Source organism: Trifolium pratense, linkage group LG2 (genome assembly GCF_020283565.1).
Source record: "Trifolium pratense cultivar HEN17-A07 linkage group LG2, ARS_RC_1.1, whole genome shotgun sequence".
NCBI classification, from domain to species: Eukaryota; Viridiplantae; Streptophyta; class Magnoliopsida; order Fabales; family Fabaceae; genus Trifolium; species Trifolium pratense.
Genome location: NC_060060.1, coordinates 32,407,811 through 32,427,539, shown reverse-complemented (window position 1 = coordinate 32,427,539; position 19,729 = coordinate 32,407,811). Strand labels below are relative to the sequence as shown.

General features: G+C 34.7%; 5 protein-coding genes across 8 annotated transcripts in view; 4 read left to right on the top strand and 1 right to left on the bottom strand.

Annotated features, from left to right (window-relative positions):
• The first annotated feature begins 952 nt into the window (after positions 1-952).
• LOC123904570 lies at positions 953-1,423 on the top strand. Its single transcript, XM_045954219.1, has one exon. It carries the CDS (start codon positions 953-955, stop codon positions 1,421-1,423), a length of 471 nt encoding a protein of 156 aa, XP_045810175.1.
• Positions 1,424-2,331: 908 nt separating this feature from the next.
• Positions 2,332-5,960, bottom strand: LOC123910537 (protein RMD5 homolog). 4 transcript variants are annotated; one of them, XM_045961683.1, is made up of 3 exons: positions 5,846-5,919; positions 4,847-4,957; positions 2,332-3,724 (listed from the first exon to the last, which is right to left on the bottom strand). In XM_045961683.1, the coding sequence occupies exon 3, from the start codon at positions 3,699-3,701 to the stop codon at positions 2,544-2,546; it is 1,158 nt and encodes a 385-aa protein (XP_045817639.1). In that variant the 5' UTR covers positions 3,702-3,724; positions 4,847-4,957; positions 5,846-5,919; the 3' UTR covers positions 2,332-2,543. The 4 variants fall into 4 exon arrangements, with proteins under 4 accessions (XP_045817639.1, XP_045817638.1, XP_045817637.1 ...); XM_045961682.1 differs by having other exon boundaries at positions 4,851-4,957; XM_045961681.1 differs by lacking the exon at positions 4,847-4,957 and having other exon boundaries at positions 5,846-5,960.
• A 1,545-nt stretch (positions 5,961-7,505) lies between these two features.
• Positions 7,506-9,889, top strand: LOC123910536 (cytochrome P450 89A2-like). Its single transcript, XM_045961680.1, has 2 exons — positions 7,506-8,754; positions 9,490-9,889. Exon 1 carries the CDS (start codon positions 7,634-7,636, stop codon positions 8,744-8,746), a length of 1,113 nt encoding a protein of 370 aa, XP_045817636.1. The 5' UTR covers positions 7,506-7,633; the 3' UTR covers positions 8,747-8,754; positions 9,490-9,889.
• A 2,204-nt stretch (positions 9,890-12,093) lies between these two features.
• Positions 12,094-14,075, top strand: LOC123910535 (cytochrome P450 89A2-like). The gene has a single exon (XM_045961678.1). The coding sequence runs from the start codon at positions 12,270-12,272 to the stop codon at positions 13,809-13,811; it is 1,542 nt and encodes a 513-aa protein (XP_045817634.1). The 5' UTR covers positions 12,094-12,269; the 3' UTR covers positions 13,812-14,075.
• Positions 14,076-17,890: 3,815 nt separating this feature from the next.
• The window catches only part of LOC123904569 (protein ARABIDILLO 1-like), a 2,402-nt gene continuing 563 nt past the window's right edge, over positions 17,891-19,729 (top strand). The window contains exons 1-2 of the mRNA XM_045954218.1: positions 17,891-18,064; positions 18,364-19,718. Of these exons, the coding sequence (XP_045810174.1) occupies positions 18,387-19,718 (1,332 nt within the window). The 5' untranslated portion in view covers positions 17,891-18,064; positions 18,364-18,386. The remainder of the gene's footprint in view (positions 18,065-18,363; positions 19,719-19,729) is intronic.

Here is a 19,729-nt window from a genome sequence, read left to right as displayed (position 1 = left end):
TGATGAAATGAAAACTCAATACTCTCATATGAACCGTATCATGTTGATGAGTTAAAAAAAGGTACTGTCATGTAATCATTTTCAGACAAAATTTCCATATTAATGCTTACCGGTGTCGGGTACTGTTTAACATTTTCCAAACATATACGATATATATTATATTTATCTTGTATGCTTTTTTTTTATTTTCATTTAATACATATAGCTTGTCCATCACAATGTTGAACATTAATGGAATTTTTTTTATGTTAAAAATGGATTAAAAAACACACTTCAAACATCAGCATCCATTCCTAATTCACAATAAATGCAAGAGAATTATTTTTGTCACCCTACTGACCACTCACGCATCTTACAAATTTCTCTTTTTATCCTTGCGCTACTTAAGTAGCGGAATTAGATCTATACTTAAGTAGCGGACATTGTAAAATGAGAAATTTTGAGCGAAACACCCTACATGAAAAATCAAGATTTTTATCGGTTCTCTACTTAATTAACGGAATTAGTTTTCTACTTAAGTAGCGGACGTTATAAAAATGTGAAATTTGAGAAGAAAAAAAAAAACACTTCTAACATATTTTTATAACGTCCGTTACTTAAGTAGCGGATTTTTGGGGGAAAAAAACACCCTTTTACCATGAAACTTTCAAGATTTTAAACTTATAATCCGCTACTTAAATAGTGGATGAGGTATTTTGATAATTTCGTAGGGCGTACCCCATAGTGTGGCAAAAGTAAATCTCTAAATATAAACCGTTTGATATGACATGAATGGTATCCATCTCATCAACTGCATGAACACACAGTATTGCCTACCGCAACCAATTGCAATTGTAATCCATTTTTAAATAATCACCACCACTCTCTTTTTTCCATAAGCTTCAATTCCATCGCTCCAACCCAAAAACAAAAAACCAAAATTCTCAATCGATTAAATTTAATTTAATTTTCAATGGCTCTGAGAATTCAACACATTCCCATGTTCTTCACAATCTCACCCACCACATTCTCCACCCACAACAAACCCAAAACTCAAATCTCATGCATCAACAAAAACATCATCAGTGATGCATCACTAGCATCAGAGTTTGCAGAGAAAGCATCTATAATCAACGTACGTGTGAAACAAGCAGAAGAAGCTATGACAAAGAGTAGAAAGATTCTTTTCAAAGAATTTTGTGGGTATCTTCAACTCAATGAAGAAGAAGCTAAACTCAAATGGAATAAAATGGGTGAAGATGAGAAATGGGTTTTGGTTAATGGGTTTGTTAAGGAATTGGGTGAATTTTTTCATCCTTTGTCTGCAAAATCTACCAAAGAGTTGGTGGAAGAATATTTGGTGCAAGAGAATCTTCCTCCAAAATCTCCTCCTCCTCTTTCGTCTACTTTGTTTCCATTTGATAGTATAATTGGTTTTCCATAGAAAGAAGCTATTTTTATTTCTATATTCTTGTTTGGAAAAATTGGCAGAAAAATAAATTATAATCTGCTTTTTAATTTTTGTTTTAGTTCATTTTTTTATTTTTCTTTTTTGCTAGCATATTTGATCTCAGTTTATTTCATGTTCATATTCAAAAACACCAACTATCTTTTTTATATGTTATAACGTTCCCGTGAACTTAGTTCAGTTAACAATGACATCACATTATATGTGGAGTGTTTGGGGTTACATAAATAATAGGTTATAACGTTCCCGTGAACTTAGTTCAGTTAACAATGACATCACATGATATGTGGAGAGGTCGGGGTTTGAATCCCAAACACTCTCCTTATTCACCTTGAAGAGTGAAATTCCTAGATTCTATGTAAGCTATGAAGTAACATGTGAATATAAGTTGGAGTATAGGAAAAAAAAAAGTTTTGTATAGAAAAAAAGAAAAAGTTGGAGTACTACCAAAACAATTTATGCATAAAATTATGCATGTAGCACTAATCAATATGTGGGTTGTTTTCAGTATTGAGGATATTAACCAATAAAATGATAAGGACATTGTTAATCAAGACTCTATTTTGAGCAAATAAGTTTTTGCTGATCTGCAACTGATCTTAATCAACCAATGTTTGGTTCAAAACAGAAGATAATAGATATTTCAATCAAAATGTGATAACAAAAAAAATCAGATTAAACAATTTTTTTAAGTATTCCATGCTGGGACACACTCCCAGCACTGGCTATCGAAGCATACATCTATCGACATTGGTGAATATAAACAACAGCTGCATATTTAGTGCAACCATAGTTGTACATAGGAACGCGCCAGTGAATACAAATTTTAAGCAGTGAGATCATGAAGCATATTTAAAAGTGATTCAGACTTGGTAAAGCAAGAATTGTAGGTAAAATTGGAGAATCCACTTTAGTCATCGAGATGAAATCATTATCAGAGCTCCAAGTTATCAACACGTTCTTTTAATTTTTATTCACTTAGTCATTGGTCTTGTCAAATGCAAAAGATCATTTTAGAATATCTATATACAACCAGAAAGCTATGAATGCTGACTCCACCAATAAAATATGTGAGATAATAAATGCACAAACTTCATCAGAAATACACTTGTCTGCAGTGTGCAACTGTAGCTTCCGCCGGACAGTATGGACACTTGAATGTTCTTGTGCTATTTTTTGATAACTTCATAATTGATTGCTTGCAAAGAACATGTAAACATGGCAGCAGCATTGGAGGATTCTCTTCGCTACCTTGATCCCTACTCACAGGGCAAACAAAAATTGAATGAAACTGAAATTCCTTTCCCAATTCTACAGGCACTGGCAACTGTTTCATTTCCTGCCATTCCTGCTTCTTTGCCGCCATTACATTTGCCAACTTTAACAGTGTGGGCAACCCTTCAACTCCAGCTGTAAATACCACATTCAGTGGGTTCTCATAGGACTGTCCCATAAGAGAACAGAACTGTCGTGCCAGCTCTTCAGTTGTCACCTCCCAATGAGATGGGGACAGCAACTCAGCATAAGGGGATTTCTCCAGCCTTCTTACATACAAGAGGCAACCCATAAGCTTTTGGAAGTCATCCTTGTAGAGATCAGCAAAACGACGAAGATAAATTTGGGAATACTTTAGGGCATCAGCTCGTGTTCCATTTTGCACAATCTCTACATACTGCAGTGTGTGAACCTTAAGTTCAAGATTGGAACCAATCTGGACAAGTTTTTCACGATTAGCAGTGACCCATGTGAGAGCAGGCTGAAGGTTTCTATTCCTCATGGCTTCAATAACCTGGTGCATTTCCAAGAATTGAGATCTAAGTGCAGTTGCATTAGGCTCTCCGGCCTCATTTATGATGCTGTCTCCAAGATCAAATAAACCTTGACGGTAAAAGTGGCTTGCAATGATCTGATTGATAATATGAGCATCAAATTCCACATTTCTGTATGCCTTTGAGATGTCAGGGTTTAACAATTTTTCAAGAAGTTTTTGATACTTTGCAAGACTTGAGTTCAATTCCTTATTCGGTCCTTCTAACTGTTGAAGTGACCCAATAGCATTGAGCTTTGACTTAAGTTCTGTAAGAACAGATTTCTGGTCAGTTGGAGTTGAGGGATCATGAGGGGACTTAAGTGTTGCCAACGCCTGCTCAATTTCACGCCCTACCTGGTCAACAGTTTCTTCAGACTTGGAAGAACATAACTTTTGCTTCTTAGCCACACGGTCAAATGCATCTTTGATGCTACTAATCTCCATCTTTATGTTCAAATCACAAGCTCCTAAAAAAATGAAAAGGTTAGAAACAACTACTTACTGCTGTTCAGAAAGATGCAAGAAACTCTTCTTGTATAAAAAACTATACATGTGGGTAGCACAAAAGGCAGCATACAAGTAAAAGCTATAGCAACTGCTTATAGTCCGCCATTACCACCAATAGCCAATAGTTACAAAACTTCATTAAGAACTACAGTCATGCAATAAAAAATGATGAAAAGTTTCCTTATCATTTGGTTTCTCCACCTTTCAGAGAGCTTAAAATACATTTCTACTACCTAATAGTGCTTTAAATTGAATTTTAAATCACGACCTAATAGTGTTTTATATTTAACTTTAAAGCTACATCAGCTCCATATATGAGTCTGACCAAAATAGACTCTAATTTGCACCAACTAGTTTATCTATTTCCTTACTGAAGATAGATTCTTCAATTCCCTATTTCGCAAACTAGTGAGTGGTTACTATTTGATGTTTATATGGATTATCGATTATAACAAAATTACCCAGAAACCCAAACTATACTATAAGATGTATTTGTAGACGATAATTTATCTATATAAAGACAACAAAATCTTTTTCAAACTAGATGGGATTGGCTACATGGATCAATCAACTCCATAATACCATGGAACATATCAAACCCAGAAATAGACCGTTTACCTCTTAATCCTCCCTTAATGGTTTGGCTGATAGATTTACCTCTTTCCACTGACTAGATGGTATCGACTACGTAGATTAATCAACATAATATGGTTTCATATATAAAGTCCACAAATAGATCATTCACCACTTAATCTCAATTGTTTGACCTATAGTTTTTCTCTGATCCCCCACCGTCTATCTGAATATATTACTATCTCTCATTGAATCAATTCTCCTTGTCTGTGTTTCTTTGAATCTTCTCCCCACATGACCAAACCACCTAAGATGAGACTTTGCCATCTTTTTCACAACGAGAGCCGCTCTAACTTTCTTTCTAATGATTGTATTCCTAATCTTGTCTAGTCTTATATAACCACTCATCCAGGGTAACATTCACATCTCTAAAATACTTGCATCATAATTCATATATAAGTGAAAAATATATAAACATAAAAAGAATTAGAATTGTTATTAAAGTTAACCAACAAAATCTGAAATCTCAAGCAATCATCACAGATCTTCAATTAACTATTGATCGAAATAATAGTCCCCACTCCTCCACTTTGGAATATCCATTTATTGGTAGCAGGTATCTAATAATACAAAGTATACAACCATAGGTTTATTGTTAGACATCTAATGAAAACAAAGCAATGCAGATATCTACCAGCAGGTTCCCTACAATGACTGCAAAATTACTATACAACCTAAATACTTAAAAAAAAACCTATCTTTATGAAAAGCATCAACCTTCCTGATACAACATTAAATGTATATAACTATAACTATACATTACAATATTCATGATAACTGAAACTAAATTTTTCCATACAACATTAATTACATTTCTTAATATGCCTAAAAGTGTCAAAGTGACTTATATTGTGGTACGGAGGGAGTACTAAATACACATAATGCAATAGATCCTTCCCACAAGTCAAAGTCAAAATGGTAAATATTGGTCATAATGATTAAAATAACTAACTTTTCAAAGCTGCATTTCACAACAAACAAAATGCTCAATCTAAAACTAACTAGGCAAGATTAATACCTATGTATATTTATTAAGAATCAAAATCTATGACGCACCGACACAGACACCGATAATAATTTGAGAAAATTAATTAAATGTAATCGCATGTGTCGGTGCTACAGAGATCAATATCAACATTAGCCCAGATACATCAAATAGAAAACAACAGTTGAACGAATTCTTCAACAGAACGAATTCTTTTTTTCCGATCAGAATCATCCCTTATTAGGGAAAAATTACAATTCAAAATTTCAAACTAGGAACTATGAATTGAAAATGATAAACTAAAAAGAAATGAAGAATCGTAAAATAGGATCAAGCGTAAAATTGATATTTCAGTTATATGCGGTTGATTTTGTCTCGAGAAGAAAAAAAAAAGTGAATCTTTGAAATAATAAATGAAGGAGAAAATGAGAGATTGAAAAAGTGGCGATGGATTAGGGGTTACCTGAAAAGAGTGTGAGAGAACGGAACGGAAGCGTGTGTGTGAGGGAGAAGAGACGAGACAAGAGGAGGAAATGGGTTGTGAAGCGTGTCAGTCAGACTAAATCGCTCAGGTTACCAGCCACACGTGCCAAAATATATACTCTTTATTTTTTAGGAGGGTGTATTGGATTGAGATTTCAATGAATTTTAAAAGACTTTTTTATAATAAAAAAGTCTTGTGGTATTCAATCAAAAATTTTACAAAAGTTAAATAAATTTTGTGGTACTGTATTCAATTAAGACAATCATGATTTTTTTTCGGGGCAATAAAATCTGTTGGTATTCAATTGAGATTTCTTATCACTTTTAAAATGTCTATCGGTATTCAAAAGTCTATAGATTTTGATGGACTTTTTTTGAGATGGATTTCAATGGACTTTTTAGTTGAAAATATAAATACTTTTGTCATCTAACAATCCCACTCAAACCCTCAAAACTTTTCTTTTCTTCCAAAGAGACTTTTTTCTTCTTGCAAAAAGTGGAGTTCACGTTCTTTCTTTTACTACATCCTATACTTTTCAATCATCTTCTTGAATGATTATCATATACAATTCCAATTTGCAATTGTTCATCGTATACATTCATATGCCCAAATAAACAAGCAAACCATATATGTTTCATCATTTCAATCATTATATATGCCACTTTAAAAAATTCCGTAACATAATTTTGCAACAAAAAATTATTCTGCAACCAAGCCTCTTTCTTTTATAATTCATAGTTGTTTTTATAGACTTTTTTATGATTCTGCAACGTTATAAAAAAGTGGTAAGAATCATAAAAAGACCACTGTTTTCTTTACAACGTTTATTTGTCTTTTTTTTTTTAATATTTTTTATTAAAATATTCATTTATTTGATATTGATGATTGTTGATGTTTTTAAGGAATGATTCATTTTCATTGATTCATTCATTATTATTTTAGAAGATATTTGTACCGAATTTATTGAGTCATTAAATTTTAAAAGTCTATAAAGTATTTTGAAATCTCAAAAATCTGTGTTATAAAGTCATATCAATTCTTGTGTTAAGAATCATGATTGTAAAAAGTCTTTCAAAAAAGTCTTCTAAAATCTCATAAAATCAATACAATCTCACAAAGTCTTTTAAAATCTTCAAGATTTTTTTTGCTAAAATTGTCTTATGAAATCCTGATCAAATACACCCCCCTTATATTTATTTTTCTGCCATTTGAATTTGCGGTCAATTGGTCATTTGTGTCGACTAATCCCATTTTGAGATTCATTTAAGGGGTTGATAGAGACAAATAGTATATAACTCATAATACAAATATAATTTTTGTTTTGAGGGTTAACTATCTCATTATTTTAGTTTGACCAAATAATGGGTACTAATATAAAAACAAAGCAGAAATTTTTCTCAAACTTGTAGAGAGATTTTCTCATCCTATACTTAATAAAATTTAATAATTCCGGTGTCAATCTTGTATTAAATTTTGTCTTCTTTATACTAGATTGAAAATCATTAGCATACAACTTATATTCAGAGAGATATAGCTCTACACGAATTTTAACATAAATCTTTCTTTTGGGAGTAAATTTATGTTATTTCGGTTTATATAAACCGAATTTTATGTTTAAAAACTTCGGTTCGTAAAAACTAGTATGTTTTCTCCGACCGCCCCAAAGCACTCCCCACCGTCAAAATAACCACCAGCAACCAACATAACATCAGTTTTGCTTCATACGGTCCTACATGGCGTACCCTCCGTCGTAACCTCGCTTCAGAGATGCTTCATCCTTCCAAAATCAAATCTTTCTCTGAAATTCGCAACTGGGTCTTGGAAACTCTCATCAACCGTCTCAAACCCGCTTCGGAATCTGAACATTCTGTTACGGTTGTTTTTCACTTTCATTATGCAATGTTCTGTTTACTACTGGTTTTCATGTGTTTTGGTGAAAGAGTTAAAGATGAGATACTCAGTGACATCTTGCGTGTACAACGGAATCGTTTGTTGAGTATTAGCAGATTCAATATTTTGAATTTCTGGCCTAGAGTTACCAGGATTTTCTTGCGGAAACGATGGGAGGAGTTTTTAAAATTGCGTAAGGATCAAGAAGATGTTCTGCTTCCGTTGATAAGAGCGAGGAAGCAAGTTCAGGAGAGTGGATTGAACAATGTTAAAAGTGTTGTTTCGTATGTGGATACTCTTTTGGAGTTGGAGTTGCCTGAGGAGAAACGTAAGCTGAGTGAAGACGAAATGGTTACTCTTTGTTCCGAGTTTTTGAATGCAGGGGCGGATACTACTTCCACTGCTTTGCAGTGGATTATGGTGAATTTGGTGAAGTACCCGGACGTGCAGAGGAGGATTGTGGAGGAGATTAGGGATGTGATGGGCGAGGATAGTAATGGAGAGAAGAAGGAAGTGAAAGAGGAGGACTTGCATAAGTTTCCGTATCTGAAATGTGTGATTTTGGAAGGGTTGAGGCGTCATCCACCGGGGCATTTTGTGTTGCCACACGCGGTGACCGAGGATGTTGTTTTGAATGGTTATTTGGCGCCTAAAAATGGGACAGTGAATTTCATGGTGGCTCAGATGGGGTGGGATCCTCATGTTTGGGGGGAGGATCCAATGGAGTTTAAGCCAGAGAGGTTTTTGAATGATGAAACGTTTGATATTACGGGCACTAAAGAGATAAAGATGATGCCGTTTGGAGCTGGGAGGAGAATTTGTCCCGGATATAATTTAGCTTTGCTTCATTTGGAATATTTTGTGGCTAATTTGGTTTGGAATTTTGACTGGAAGGTTCCAGATGGTGGGCATGTGGATTTGTCGGAAAAACAAGAATTCACTATGGTCATGAAAAATCCATTGCAGGTTCATATTTGTCCTAGGATCTAGATTATGTGGTATGTGTACCCATATCAATGGAGTATGTAAATAACAATAATATGTTGCTTGTTTTTAAAAGTGTAAACCATATCCTTGATTCTCTGCTTTGCAATGTCATATTAGATCTGGGGAAGATTATCTGTGGATTTGTCACATGGTGAAATTTTGCTTCATCCAAATCCAATGATCCATTATGAATACATACACCTTTTTTTTTTAAGAATAATGCATACATATGGTTTTGTGAAAAAAAAAATGCATACATATGGTTGTTCATTCTTATATAATTTATACTTTTGAGTGAAGAAATGATGCATAGAGTGGACAAAGCTGAATAATTTTGGTGAGATTGAATTTATCATAATCAATTACTGTATTAACTGTCCACTAGTTATATTATAATTCTAATAGAAATTTGTGTTTCTATATCAACTATCTATTAGTTTGTGGCTGTAATGTTCTTAGGCATATCTTAAAAAATAAAGGATCCTATGCCCAAAGAGCTTTTCCTTGCATTGAACTTATGTTTGTATAGTGTGATATGCAATATTGTATGAGGCCAAGCTGAAATTCTTAGTTAGGCTTTATCTGCAGTTGTTGGCTATGTGGTTGAGGGATCTATCTTCAATGTATTTTGACATGTTTTGGTTGGTTCCATTTCATATTATTAACATTGCATGCGCTATTATTATGAAAATTTATTAATTAACTAAGAATACCCTAATCTATAGTTAAGTGTGTTTTTTTGGAAGGGTTGAGGCATCATCCACCGGGTCATTTTGTATTGCCACATGCGGTGACTGAGAATGTTGTTTTGAATGGTTATTTGGTGCCTAAAAATGGGACAGTGAATTTTATGGTGGCTGAGATGGGGTGGGATCCTCATGTTTGGAAGGATCCAATGGAGTGTAAGCCAGAAAGATTTTTGAAGGATAAAACATTTGATATCACAGGGAATAAAGAGATAATGATGATGCCGTTTGGAGCTGGGAGGAGAATTTGTCCGGGATATAATTTACCTTTGCTTCATTTAGAATATTTTGTGGCTAATTTGGTTTGGAATTTTGATTGGAAGGTTCCAGCGGGTGGACACGTCGATTTGTCGGAAAAACAAGACTTAACCATGATCATGAAAAATCCATTGCAGGTTCATATTTCTCATTATGTGCTACGTGTACCCATAATAAATTAGATAATCCATATTTTTTGTTTGTGCTTGAATTCACTGCTAAATCAATCTTTTTTTTACTTTGATAACTCAGTAGTCCATATTTTTGTTTGTGCTTAATTACAATCTTGATTTTCTATTTTATCACCTTTATTGAAATAGTTTCTTTTTAAACAAAAAAAATAAGTTGTCCAACCAAATCATGTAACTCATTATAATTGGATTTTTGGCTCAAACTCAAAATACAATTTAAATAGAGAATTTGCCCACAAACTGTTTATTCCTCTGCCACTAAAATGGGTGATGCTGGTGTTAATCTTCCAAATTTCAATGTATCATGGAAATTTGATGTTGACACTTCTTTTGGTTACCTTGTTAGGTTGCATTTTTGTGACATTGTGAGTAAAGGACTTAATCAAATTTACTTCAATGTTTATGTTAATAGCAAAATTGCAATTCCTAATTTGGATTTTATCAGCTATAACTGGTGCATTGGCAACACCATATTACCAAGATTTTGTTGTCAATGCAACATTGATGACTCAAGGACTAACTGTTCAAGTTGGTCCTGCAAATGCTGATGGTAGAAATGCTGATGCAATTTTGAATGGTATTGAAGTTTTGAAGATAAGCAACACAGTGAATAGTTTGGATGGTGAGTTTGGTGTTTGATGGAAGGAGAGTCGGCGGTTCAAACCGAGGAACGGTTGCAGCGGTCGGTTTCGCTATGATGTTTGGAGCATTTGTTGGTCTTGGTGCTATGGTGATCAAGTGGCATAAGAGGCCTCAAGATTGGCAAAAGAGGATTAGTTTCTCTTCATGATTAGTTTCCCACTACTACTGATGACACCGCCCAGTTGCTCATCAAGAAGTTAATATTAACACTAATAATACTAATAATAATCCTGCTGAAGTTCAAGCTATTGATGACCATTCTGGAACTGCAATGTTTGCACAGTTTAGTAATCTTAATGGAAGGTAAAAAAAAATCCATTACATATGGAATTCTACAAAGTTGATCATGTGAAGGATGTTGTATAATATTTTTTTATGAAGGTGGAGAAAAATAAAATTGATGTATAATGGTGTGTGATGATACTGTGTGATATTTTCTGTTGTGGAGGAGTTTTATGTTTGATGGTAGAAATTTGTAATACTGATTAAAGTACTGGTGTGTGTGTGTGTAAGTATCAGCTTGAATAGTTAAAATCTAAATGAACATTTTCAATCTTCCATATTTTTATGACATGTAAGGTTGTTGAATTGTCTTTGTCATTTTTTCAAATCACTCATAGAAGTAAATTACTACATTAGTAAAAAAAATGTTGTCCTTTTTAAGAATTCGTGACAATGACTTTGAATGAAAAATCACAATAAAATACTAATAAGAAATTGCTACTTGGTACCGACAACAACTTCGTTGAAACCGCGCAAATGAGATGGTTGCTGATTGTGGATCTCTATTTTGATCTAAAAGTATGATGTGCCCTGTGCTACATTAGCAGCTCCTCCGTCTATCTGTAATCAAACCTCGTCCTCCGCCCTCTTCTCTTTCAGCCATACCTGTTATGTTTGTTGCAGTTCTCAATCGCGTCATATTCCTCTCATTCTCAACTATGCATCATCTCCAAGTGGCAGCCCTCCTCCTGCATTACCGCGCCACAGTACCGCGCATGCTGCTTCACTGTGACTGTGTCACTCATGCCGACCGCGGTGACACTCCTTCCTCACTCACAAAATTTTGACCCAAAAATACAATATGCAGTAATATTCATGTTTATTGATTTTTCTGATCAATATACGGATGCACCGGAGAATTGAGTTATGGTTGATTATTTATTTTTTGTCAAGTAGCTTAGTGGCTAGAAATTTCACCCTAAGGTGGATAAGTGGGATGACCGATGTTCCAACCCCGATGCCCTGCATATATAACGTAATGTCCTACAAACTGAGCTAAGCTCACCGGAGATGGTTGATTCATTTTATTCATCAGTGTGATAATTTCTCTTGAATATCTTAGGAAAAGTTTTAATATTAAAAAAGTTTTAGTATTTTAGACCAAAAAAACAAAATATCGTCCTATAATTTAGTGAAATGGGATAAGTTCAATTTTTTTTTACAAGACGGAAAAGTTCAATTTTTGTTGAATATCTTGTCCTCTAATGCATATCAAAACAATTATTGTTGAGTATCTTGTTCTCTAATCCATCTATCTCAAATTGAACATGTCATGTCAACCTTGCACCCCACATCCGTATCCTATTTTTCATCACACACACTGTTTTATATGTGACACACACACACACACTATCCTCGTAACAGAGTAAAGTTTCACAAACACTCTCTTTGAGTTACGTAGTAATAATGGAATCATCATCATCATGGTTCATAGCAATTGTCTCTTTCTGCATCATCTTCCTCATCAGAGCCATCTTCTCCACCAGAACCACCACAAAAACCACCGTAACCCTCCCTCCTGGCCCACCACACATACCAATACTCACAACCCTATCATGGCTTCGAAAATCATTCTCCTCCCAACTCGAACCATTTCTCAAAACCCTCCACACCAAATATGGTCCTATCATCACTCTTAGAATCGGTTCTCGACCTGCAATTTTCATCGCCGACCATTCCATTGCTCATCATGCTCTCATTCAAAACTCCTCTGTTTTCTCCGATCGTCCCAAAGCTCTTCCCACCGGCAAAATTAATACCAGCAACCAACATAACATCAGTTCTGCTTCATACGGTCCTACATGGCGTACCCTCCGTCGTAACCTCGCTTCAGAGATGCTTCATCCTTCCAAAATCAAATCTTTCTCTGAAATTCGCAACTGGGTCTTGGAAACTCTCATCAACCGTCTCAAATCTGCTTCGGGATCAGAATCTTCAGATTCTGTTACGGTTATTTCTCACTTTCATTATGCGATATTCTGTTTATTAGTTTTCATGTTGTTTGGTGAAAGAGTTAAAGATGAGATACTCAGTGACATCTTGCGTGTACAAAGGAATCATTTGTTGGGTATTAGCAGATTCAATATTTTGAATTTCTGGCCTAGAGTTACGAGGATTTTGTTGCGGAAACGATGGGAGGAGCTTTTTAAATTGCGTAAGGATCAAGAGGATGTTTTGCTTCCGTTGATAAGAGCAAGGAAGCAAGTTAAAGAGAGTGGATTGAACAATGTTAAAAGTGTTGTTTCATATGTGGATACTCTTTTGGAGTTGGAGTTGCCTGAGGAGAAACGTAAGCTGAGTGAAGATGAAATGGTTACTCTTTGTTCCGAGTTTTTGACAGGTGGGACAGATACTACTTCCACTGCTTTGCAGTGGATTATGGCGAATTTGGTGAAACACCCGGACGTGCAGAGGAAGATTGTGGATGAGATTAGGGATGTGATGGGCGGAGATGATAGTGGAGAAAAGAAGGAAGTGAAAGAGGAAGACTTGCATAAGTTTCCGTATCTTAAGTGTGTGATTTTGGAAGGGTTGAGGCGTCATCCACCGGGGCATTTTGTGTTGCCACACGCGGTAACTGAGGATGTTGTTTTGGACGGTTATTTGGTGCCTAAAAATGGGACAGTGAATTTTATGGTGGCTGAGATGGGGTGGGATCCTCGTGTTTGGGAGGATCCAATGGAGTTTAAGCCAGAGAGGTTTTTGAAGGAGGAAACATTTGATATTACAGGGAGTAAAGAGATAAAGATGATGCCATTTGGTGCTGGGAGGAGAATTTGTCCTGGATATAATTTAGCTTTGCTTCATTTGGAATATTTTGTGGCTAATTTGGTTTGGAATTTTGATTGGAAGCTTCCGGAGGGGGGACACGTCGATTTGTCCGAAAAACAAGAATTCACCACTGTCATGAAAAATCCATTGCAGGTTCATATTTCTCCTAGAATCTAGATTAGGTGCTAAGTGTGCCCATATCATTGCAGTATGTAAATAACAATAAAATGTTGGTTTAGTTGTTAATGAAAATAAAATGTCTCTACAACTTTGTGTAGACCTTATCCTTGATTCTCTGCTTGGCAATGTCATATTAGAGCAGGGGAAGATTATTGGTGGATTTGTCACATGGTGAGATTTTGCTTCATCCAATGATCCATTATGCATCTTTTTTTAATAATAATGCATTGCATACATATGGTGTTCATTCTTATTATCTTATATCTTGTTTCTTGTGTAAAATAAAGATATGATGATGATGATGATGATGATGATGTAATATTAAAGTTAGTTTTATTTTGGTAAACTAATGCAGATTATGGTGGTAGACTAGGAATGTATGTCCTAGCTGAGACAGTGAAATTATGTTTAGGTTCATCATAGTACCTTAGATCATAGGATTAAGCAGCCTCACTAATCAGCCGTGGTCTTTAATTATAGGTCTGTAATTTGCAATTTTGAGTGAAGAAATGATGCAGAGTGGAAAAAGCTGAGTAATTTTGGTCAGAGTGAAATGTTGGTTTCTGATTTTTTAATAACAACAACATCCACAGTTGTAGAGTTAGTTTGTCAACATGAATTAATCAATCATCAATTACTGTATTAACTGTCTACTAGTTATAATTCTAACAGAAATTTGTGTTTCTGTATCAACTATATATTAGTTTGTGCCTTTAATGTTCTTAGCCTCTTAGGCATATCTTAAAAAGATGAAGGATCCTATGCCCAAAGAGCTTTTCCTTGCATTGAACTTATGTTTGTATAGTGTGATATGCAATATATTGTATGAGGCCAAGCTGAAATTCTTAGCTACGCTTTATCTGCAATTAGCTATGTAGTTGAAGCATCTATCCTCAATGTATTTAACATCTTTTGGTTGGTTCCATTTCATATTATTAACATTAGTCTAACTCAATCATACAAAACCAACTTGTAAGGTGAAAAGTGTCTTGATTTATAAACTCGTGACCATCTCACATTCGTGAAACTCTTAACAAAAACATAGTAAGGTAAAAACGAACATGAGAGCTGTGTGCATACATCTCTCTTTCTGAGAGGAAATTTGAAATTTCTGGTATTGTATTTTTGTTTGGATCTTGGCCACTTATTCCCTTTCAATAACAATAATTCCAATTTCTAGTGTTCATCTAGTGCAAGAATTGCAATTAAGAGGTTATTTTTCTTTGGTCTTTTCACATTGTTTTTCTTTGGATTTACATTTCCATTTTAAAATTAAAGGAAAATGAGATAGGCAGAAGATTATAAAACTATTGCTGAAACAAACAAACAAACAAACAAGGAAAAAAAACAAAAGAAGGTTAGGATGTGACGTGGGATACAAGTCACAAAGTAATATATTCGATAAACATCACTGTTGGATGCATACATTTAATGAAAAAGAAGGAATGGAAATTAGGCAAAAACTTATACAAAAAATTAAGAATTCTGAAGTTTTATTTCAACGGTTTATATATTGTTCACACATAAAAATATAACAAGTTGTCGGTAGAAAATGACATATAATCAAATTTATGGTAAACCAAATATCAAGATAGCATAATTAGGGATGACCTTACATCAAGGTTTTAAAAATGGTTTTTTCTAATTTATCCTTTTTGATAATTTGGAGTTTTTTTTTTTTTTTGAAACAGCAAACATTTTATTAAACCTCTAAACCAAGGCATAAGATATGCCTAAGGAGGGAACAAGGGATACAAATACGGAAGCAAGACCGAGAAAGTTGGTTACAAGTTAATTGTGGTTAGTTAGACAAATATCCCAAAATTATCAAGGGGTAGAATGTGTGTCATCTTTAAAAAAGAATCCACAAAATGGTCGCGACAAAATAGTAAGCAGCCGATACTGTTACAGCCGCAAAGAGACACCATTACGACCACAACAAAATACTAATAGATAAATAATTGTTTTTTTTCCCTTCAATTGAAATGGATAAAAATCATACTTTTTAGTACAAATTTCATATTTACTCTAATTGAAACTAATATACATAAATATTATATATATTATAGTACAAATAATTTTAATAAAATTTGTGTCATGTTATAATTAATACACATTGTGGCGACCATAATTTTTAACGTAGCATTCGAAATTGCAAAATTCTTAACACAAATGCAAACTTAAGTTATATATTTGCTGCCTTCAGTTCACTGCTAAAAGTTTTCGGTTTGTGTCCCTGAGCCAAAATCATGATAAGAGCCAAAGTCGAAAATTTCTCAACGCACCCACCCACTTTCTCCCCCACTCCCCAAAAAATTCGGAAAACGTTTTCCGAATTTTTTATAGTGTAAATTTTACACTAAAAAATAGTTCGGAACGTATTTTCCGAATTTTTTTAGGTGCGCTAGGGAGTGGGGTAGAAATGTTGAGGTGCGTTGAGAAATTTTCGCCAAAGTCAGTATAAGGGAGTCTTTCTCATTTGCAAGGGGGCCATGCCTAGGGGGCCATAAGGTGTCAAATGGGCCGTTCCGATCCATCCTCGTCCTGTGGACCATATATATATAGAAAATTTTTCATCCCACCCACTCATTTTCTCACTACCCACTGTTTTTCCATTTTTGCCCTTGGTAAAAAAATTCGGAAGGCGTTTTCCGAATTTTTTTAGTTCAAATTTGAAAAAAATTCGGAAAACACGTTCTGAAGTTGTTTTTAAAGGCAAAAAAAATTCGGAAAACAAGTTCCGAATTTTTTGACCATGGGCAAAAAAGGAAAAACAGGGGTAGGTGAGAAAGTGAGTGGGTGGGATGAGAAATTTTCCTATATATATGGGTTAGATTGGTCCAGCCTAATTATTATTGGGCTACACATTAACGAGTCCAACTCGACTGCATATGGGTCATGTGGGCTAGTGGACCAACCTGACCCATTTTATTTATTTATTTATTTATTTATTTCTTTTATTCAATCTTTTTTTTATGTCACTTTGATTCATTAGTTCTCATAATTATTAATTTTATTGAGATATAATGTCTGTTTGGATTTGACTTATTTTTAAGCTTGTGAAAATAACTTATGCAAATAAATAAAGTTTTATGTTAATTCATAAGTTTCCACTAACAAAAATTGCATCTTTATAGCTTATGAGCTTATAACTTATATTTTTTCTTCCAATATTACCTACCTCTATCATCTTACTTGAAAAAAATAAAATATTAATTAAACATATATTTTTTTCATGTCATTTCATATTTATAAGCTAATTTAACTGTTAATTTTACCAAACACTACAAATTCAATATCAGCTAGCTTATCAGCTATCCGCTATTTTTTACCAAAAAGAGCCTATGTGGTTAAGACATCTATCTTCAATGTATTTGACATGTTTTCGTTGGTACTATTTCATATTATTAACATTGTCTAGATCTTGGAGGAAACTCTGATATCATCTTATAATTGAAAGTTGAGTCTAACTAAACTCTACATAACTGACTTGTACTACAATAATTACAATTAAAAGGTTATTTTTCTTTGGTCTTGCACATAACGTGTGATCCAAGTCACAACGTAACATATTAGATATAGAGGTGTGATATTTGTACAACAAAAAAATAGTTGTCAAGTATACCACCGTTTTAATTAGTCGAAATTTTAACAAGCACACAAATCGAGGTGAAGCAAGAAAATAGTTATAATAAAAAAAAATGAAAATGTAGTTGGACAACACAAATAATAGTTGTCGGATAACTTTAAGCGGTGCTCAAAACCTTTGACTAACATAAAAGATTTGACCATCGATTGATGTGCTACTTAAATAGCGAGACGCAGTCAACAAGACAGATAGCAAATGGTTGTTTTCAAAATTTCTTTTTAGAATTTCTCATTTTTATAATGTTCATTATTTAAAATTAGAAACAACGATGGTTAAAAAAAAAATTAGAAAAAAGCAAGACGCCCGACAAACACTAAAAAAAACATCTCTTTTTAGTATGTAAAGTACCAATCTAACCCATTCTAGTATGAGTTTAGGTTCTCTATTTATTGTTCTTCCATTTGTTATCTGTTTAGAGAGATAAACACTATTCAAGGGTGATTGTTAACTCTTAAGTTAACTCTGTACTAGTAATTGGTAACTCTGTACTGTACACGTAGTAATCATAATCACACTCGAAACCAAGCAACACGCTGCCACAGTGCCACCGTCGCCCAACTATTCAACCGCACCACCGCGTCGCCCAACTTGATTACTTGAGGTAAGTAGTTCCAATTCCGACCCACTATTCCCGTTAGTGCAAACATGAATATTTCTGCTAATTGCTTAATAGGTAAACTCATTAGGTGTTTGTGAAAATGCCTCAATGAGGCTAATTCCTGGATTGGAAATTTTATTCTAAACTTTTAGTTCTAAATATGACCATTTTTATAAGTTATTGATGTTCTTTACAATTTAAAGAGGATTTTTCTTCTCAGATTGTTATCAATACAATTCAGTTAATTCCTATGTTGGTTCTATCACAAATAATTTAACTTCTAAAATAATGACTTATTACAGCATTAGGGGTGAAGGAAGGCAGAATGCCCCAAGGTGTTGTTGATTGGAGGAGTTTACCGGATGATATACTAATTCAGCTATTGTCATGTCTGAGTTATCGAGACCGAGCTAGTTTATCAGCAAGTTGTAAGAAATGGAGGGTTCTTGGTAACTCCCCGTGTTTGTGGACTTCTTTGGATCTTCGTTCGCACAAGTTCGATGCCAATGTTGCATCTTCACTTGCTTCTAGATGTGTGCATCTACAGAAGCTTAGGTTTCATGGTGCAGAGGCTGCTGAGGCACTACTTCATCTTCGAGCTAAGAACTTGCGCGAATTAAGCGGTAACGGTTGCTGGAAGATGACCGATATAAATCTTGCTGTGATTGCTGCCCGGCATGAGTTACTCCAGAGTCTTCAGCTTGGACCAGATTTTTGTCACGGAGTTACTAGTGAAGCTATAAAAGCAATAGCTCACTGCTGTCCTAGTTTGAATAAACTCAGGCTCTCAGGTATTAGGGATGTAAATGCAGATTCTATTAATGCATTGGCTACCTATTGTCCAAAGTTGACTGATATCGGGTTCATCGACTGCCTGTGTGTTGACGAGCTTGCGTTGGGAAATGTGCAATCGGTTCGTTTCCTTTCTGTCGCGGGGACACCAAGTATGAAGTGGAGTGTGGTTTCACATCTTTGGCATAAGCTTCCTAACCTGACTGGATTGGATGTTTCAAGAACCGATATTGGTCTGTCCGCTGTTTCAAGTTTGTTATCCTTATCACCAAATTTGAAGATTTTGATTGCTTTGAATTGTCCTATCCTCGAAGAAGAGACTAGCTTTTCTGCTAGTAAATATAAAAATAAGTTGTTGATTTCCCTATCAACGGATATTTTTAAAGGACTAGGTTCTTTATTTTTCGATAATACAAATAGAGGAAAGAATGTGTTTTTGGACTGGAGGACTTCAAAGAGTAATAATGATAAGGGTCTTGATGAAATTATACCTTGGCTTGAATGGATGCTGTCACATATACTTTTGCATTCTGCTGTGAGCCGTCAACAGGGAGGTCTTGATAATTTCTGGGTTGAACAAGGTGCATCACTCTTGCTTAGTCTAATGCAGAGTTCTCAAGAGGATGTTCAGGAGCGGGCAGCCAGAGGTCTTGCAAATTTTGTTGCAATTGATGATGAAAATGCTAGCATTGATTGTGAAAGGGTTGAAGCAGTTATGAGAGATGGTGGTATACATCTCCTTCTTGGCCTTGCAAAATCTTACAGGGAAGGGCTTCAGTCCGAGGCAGCTAATGCTATTGCGATTTTGTCATTGAATGCTAATTTTGCGAAGGCCGTTGCAGAAGAGGGTGGGATTGAGATTCTAGTGATGCTTGC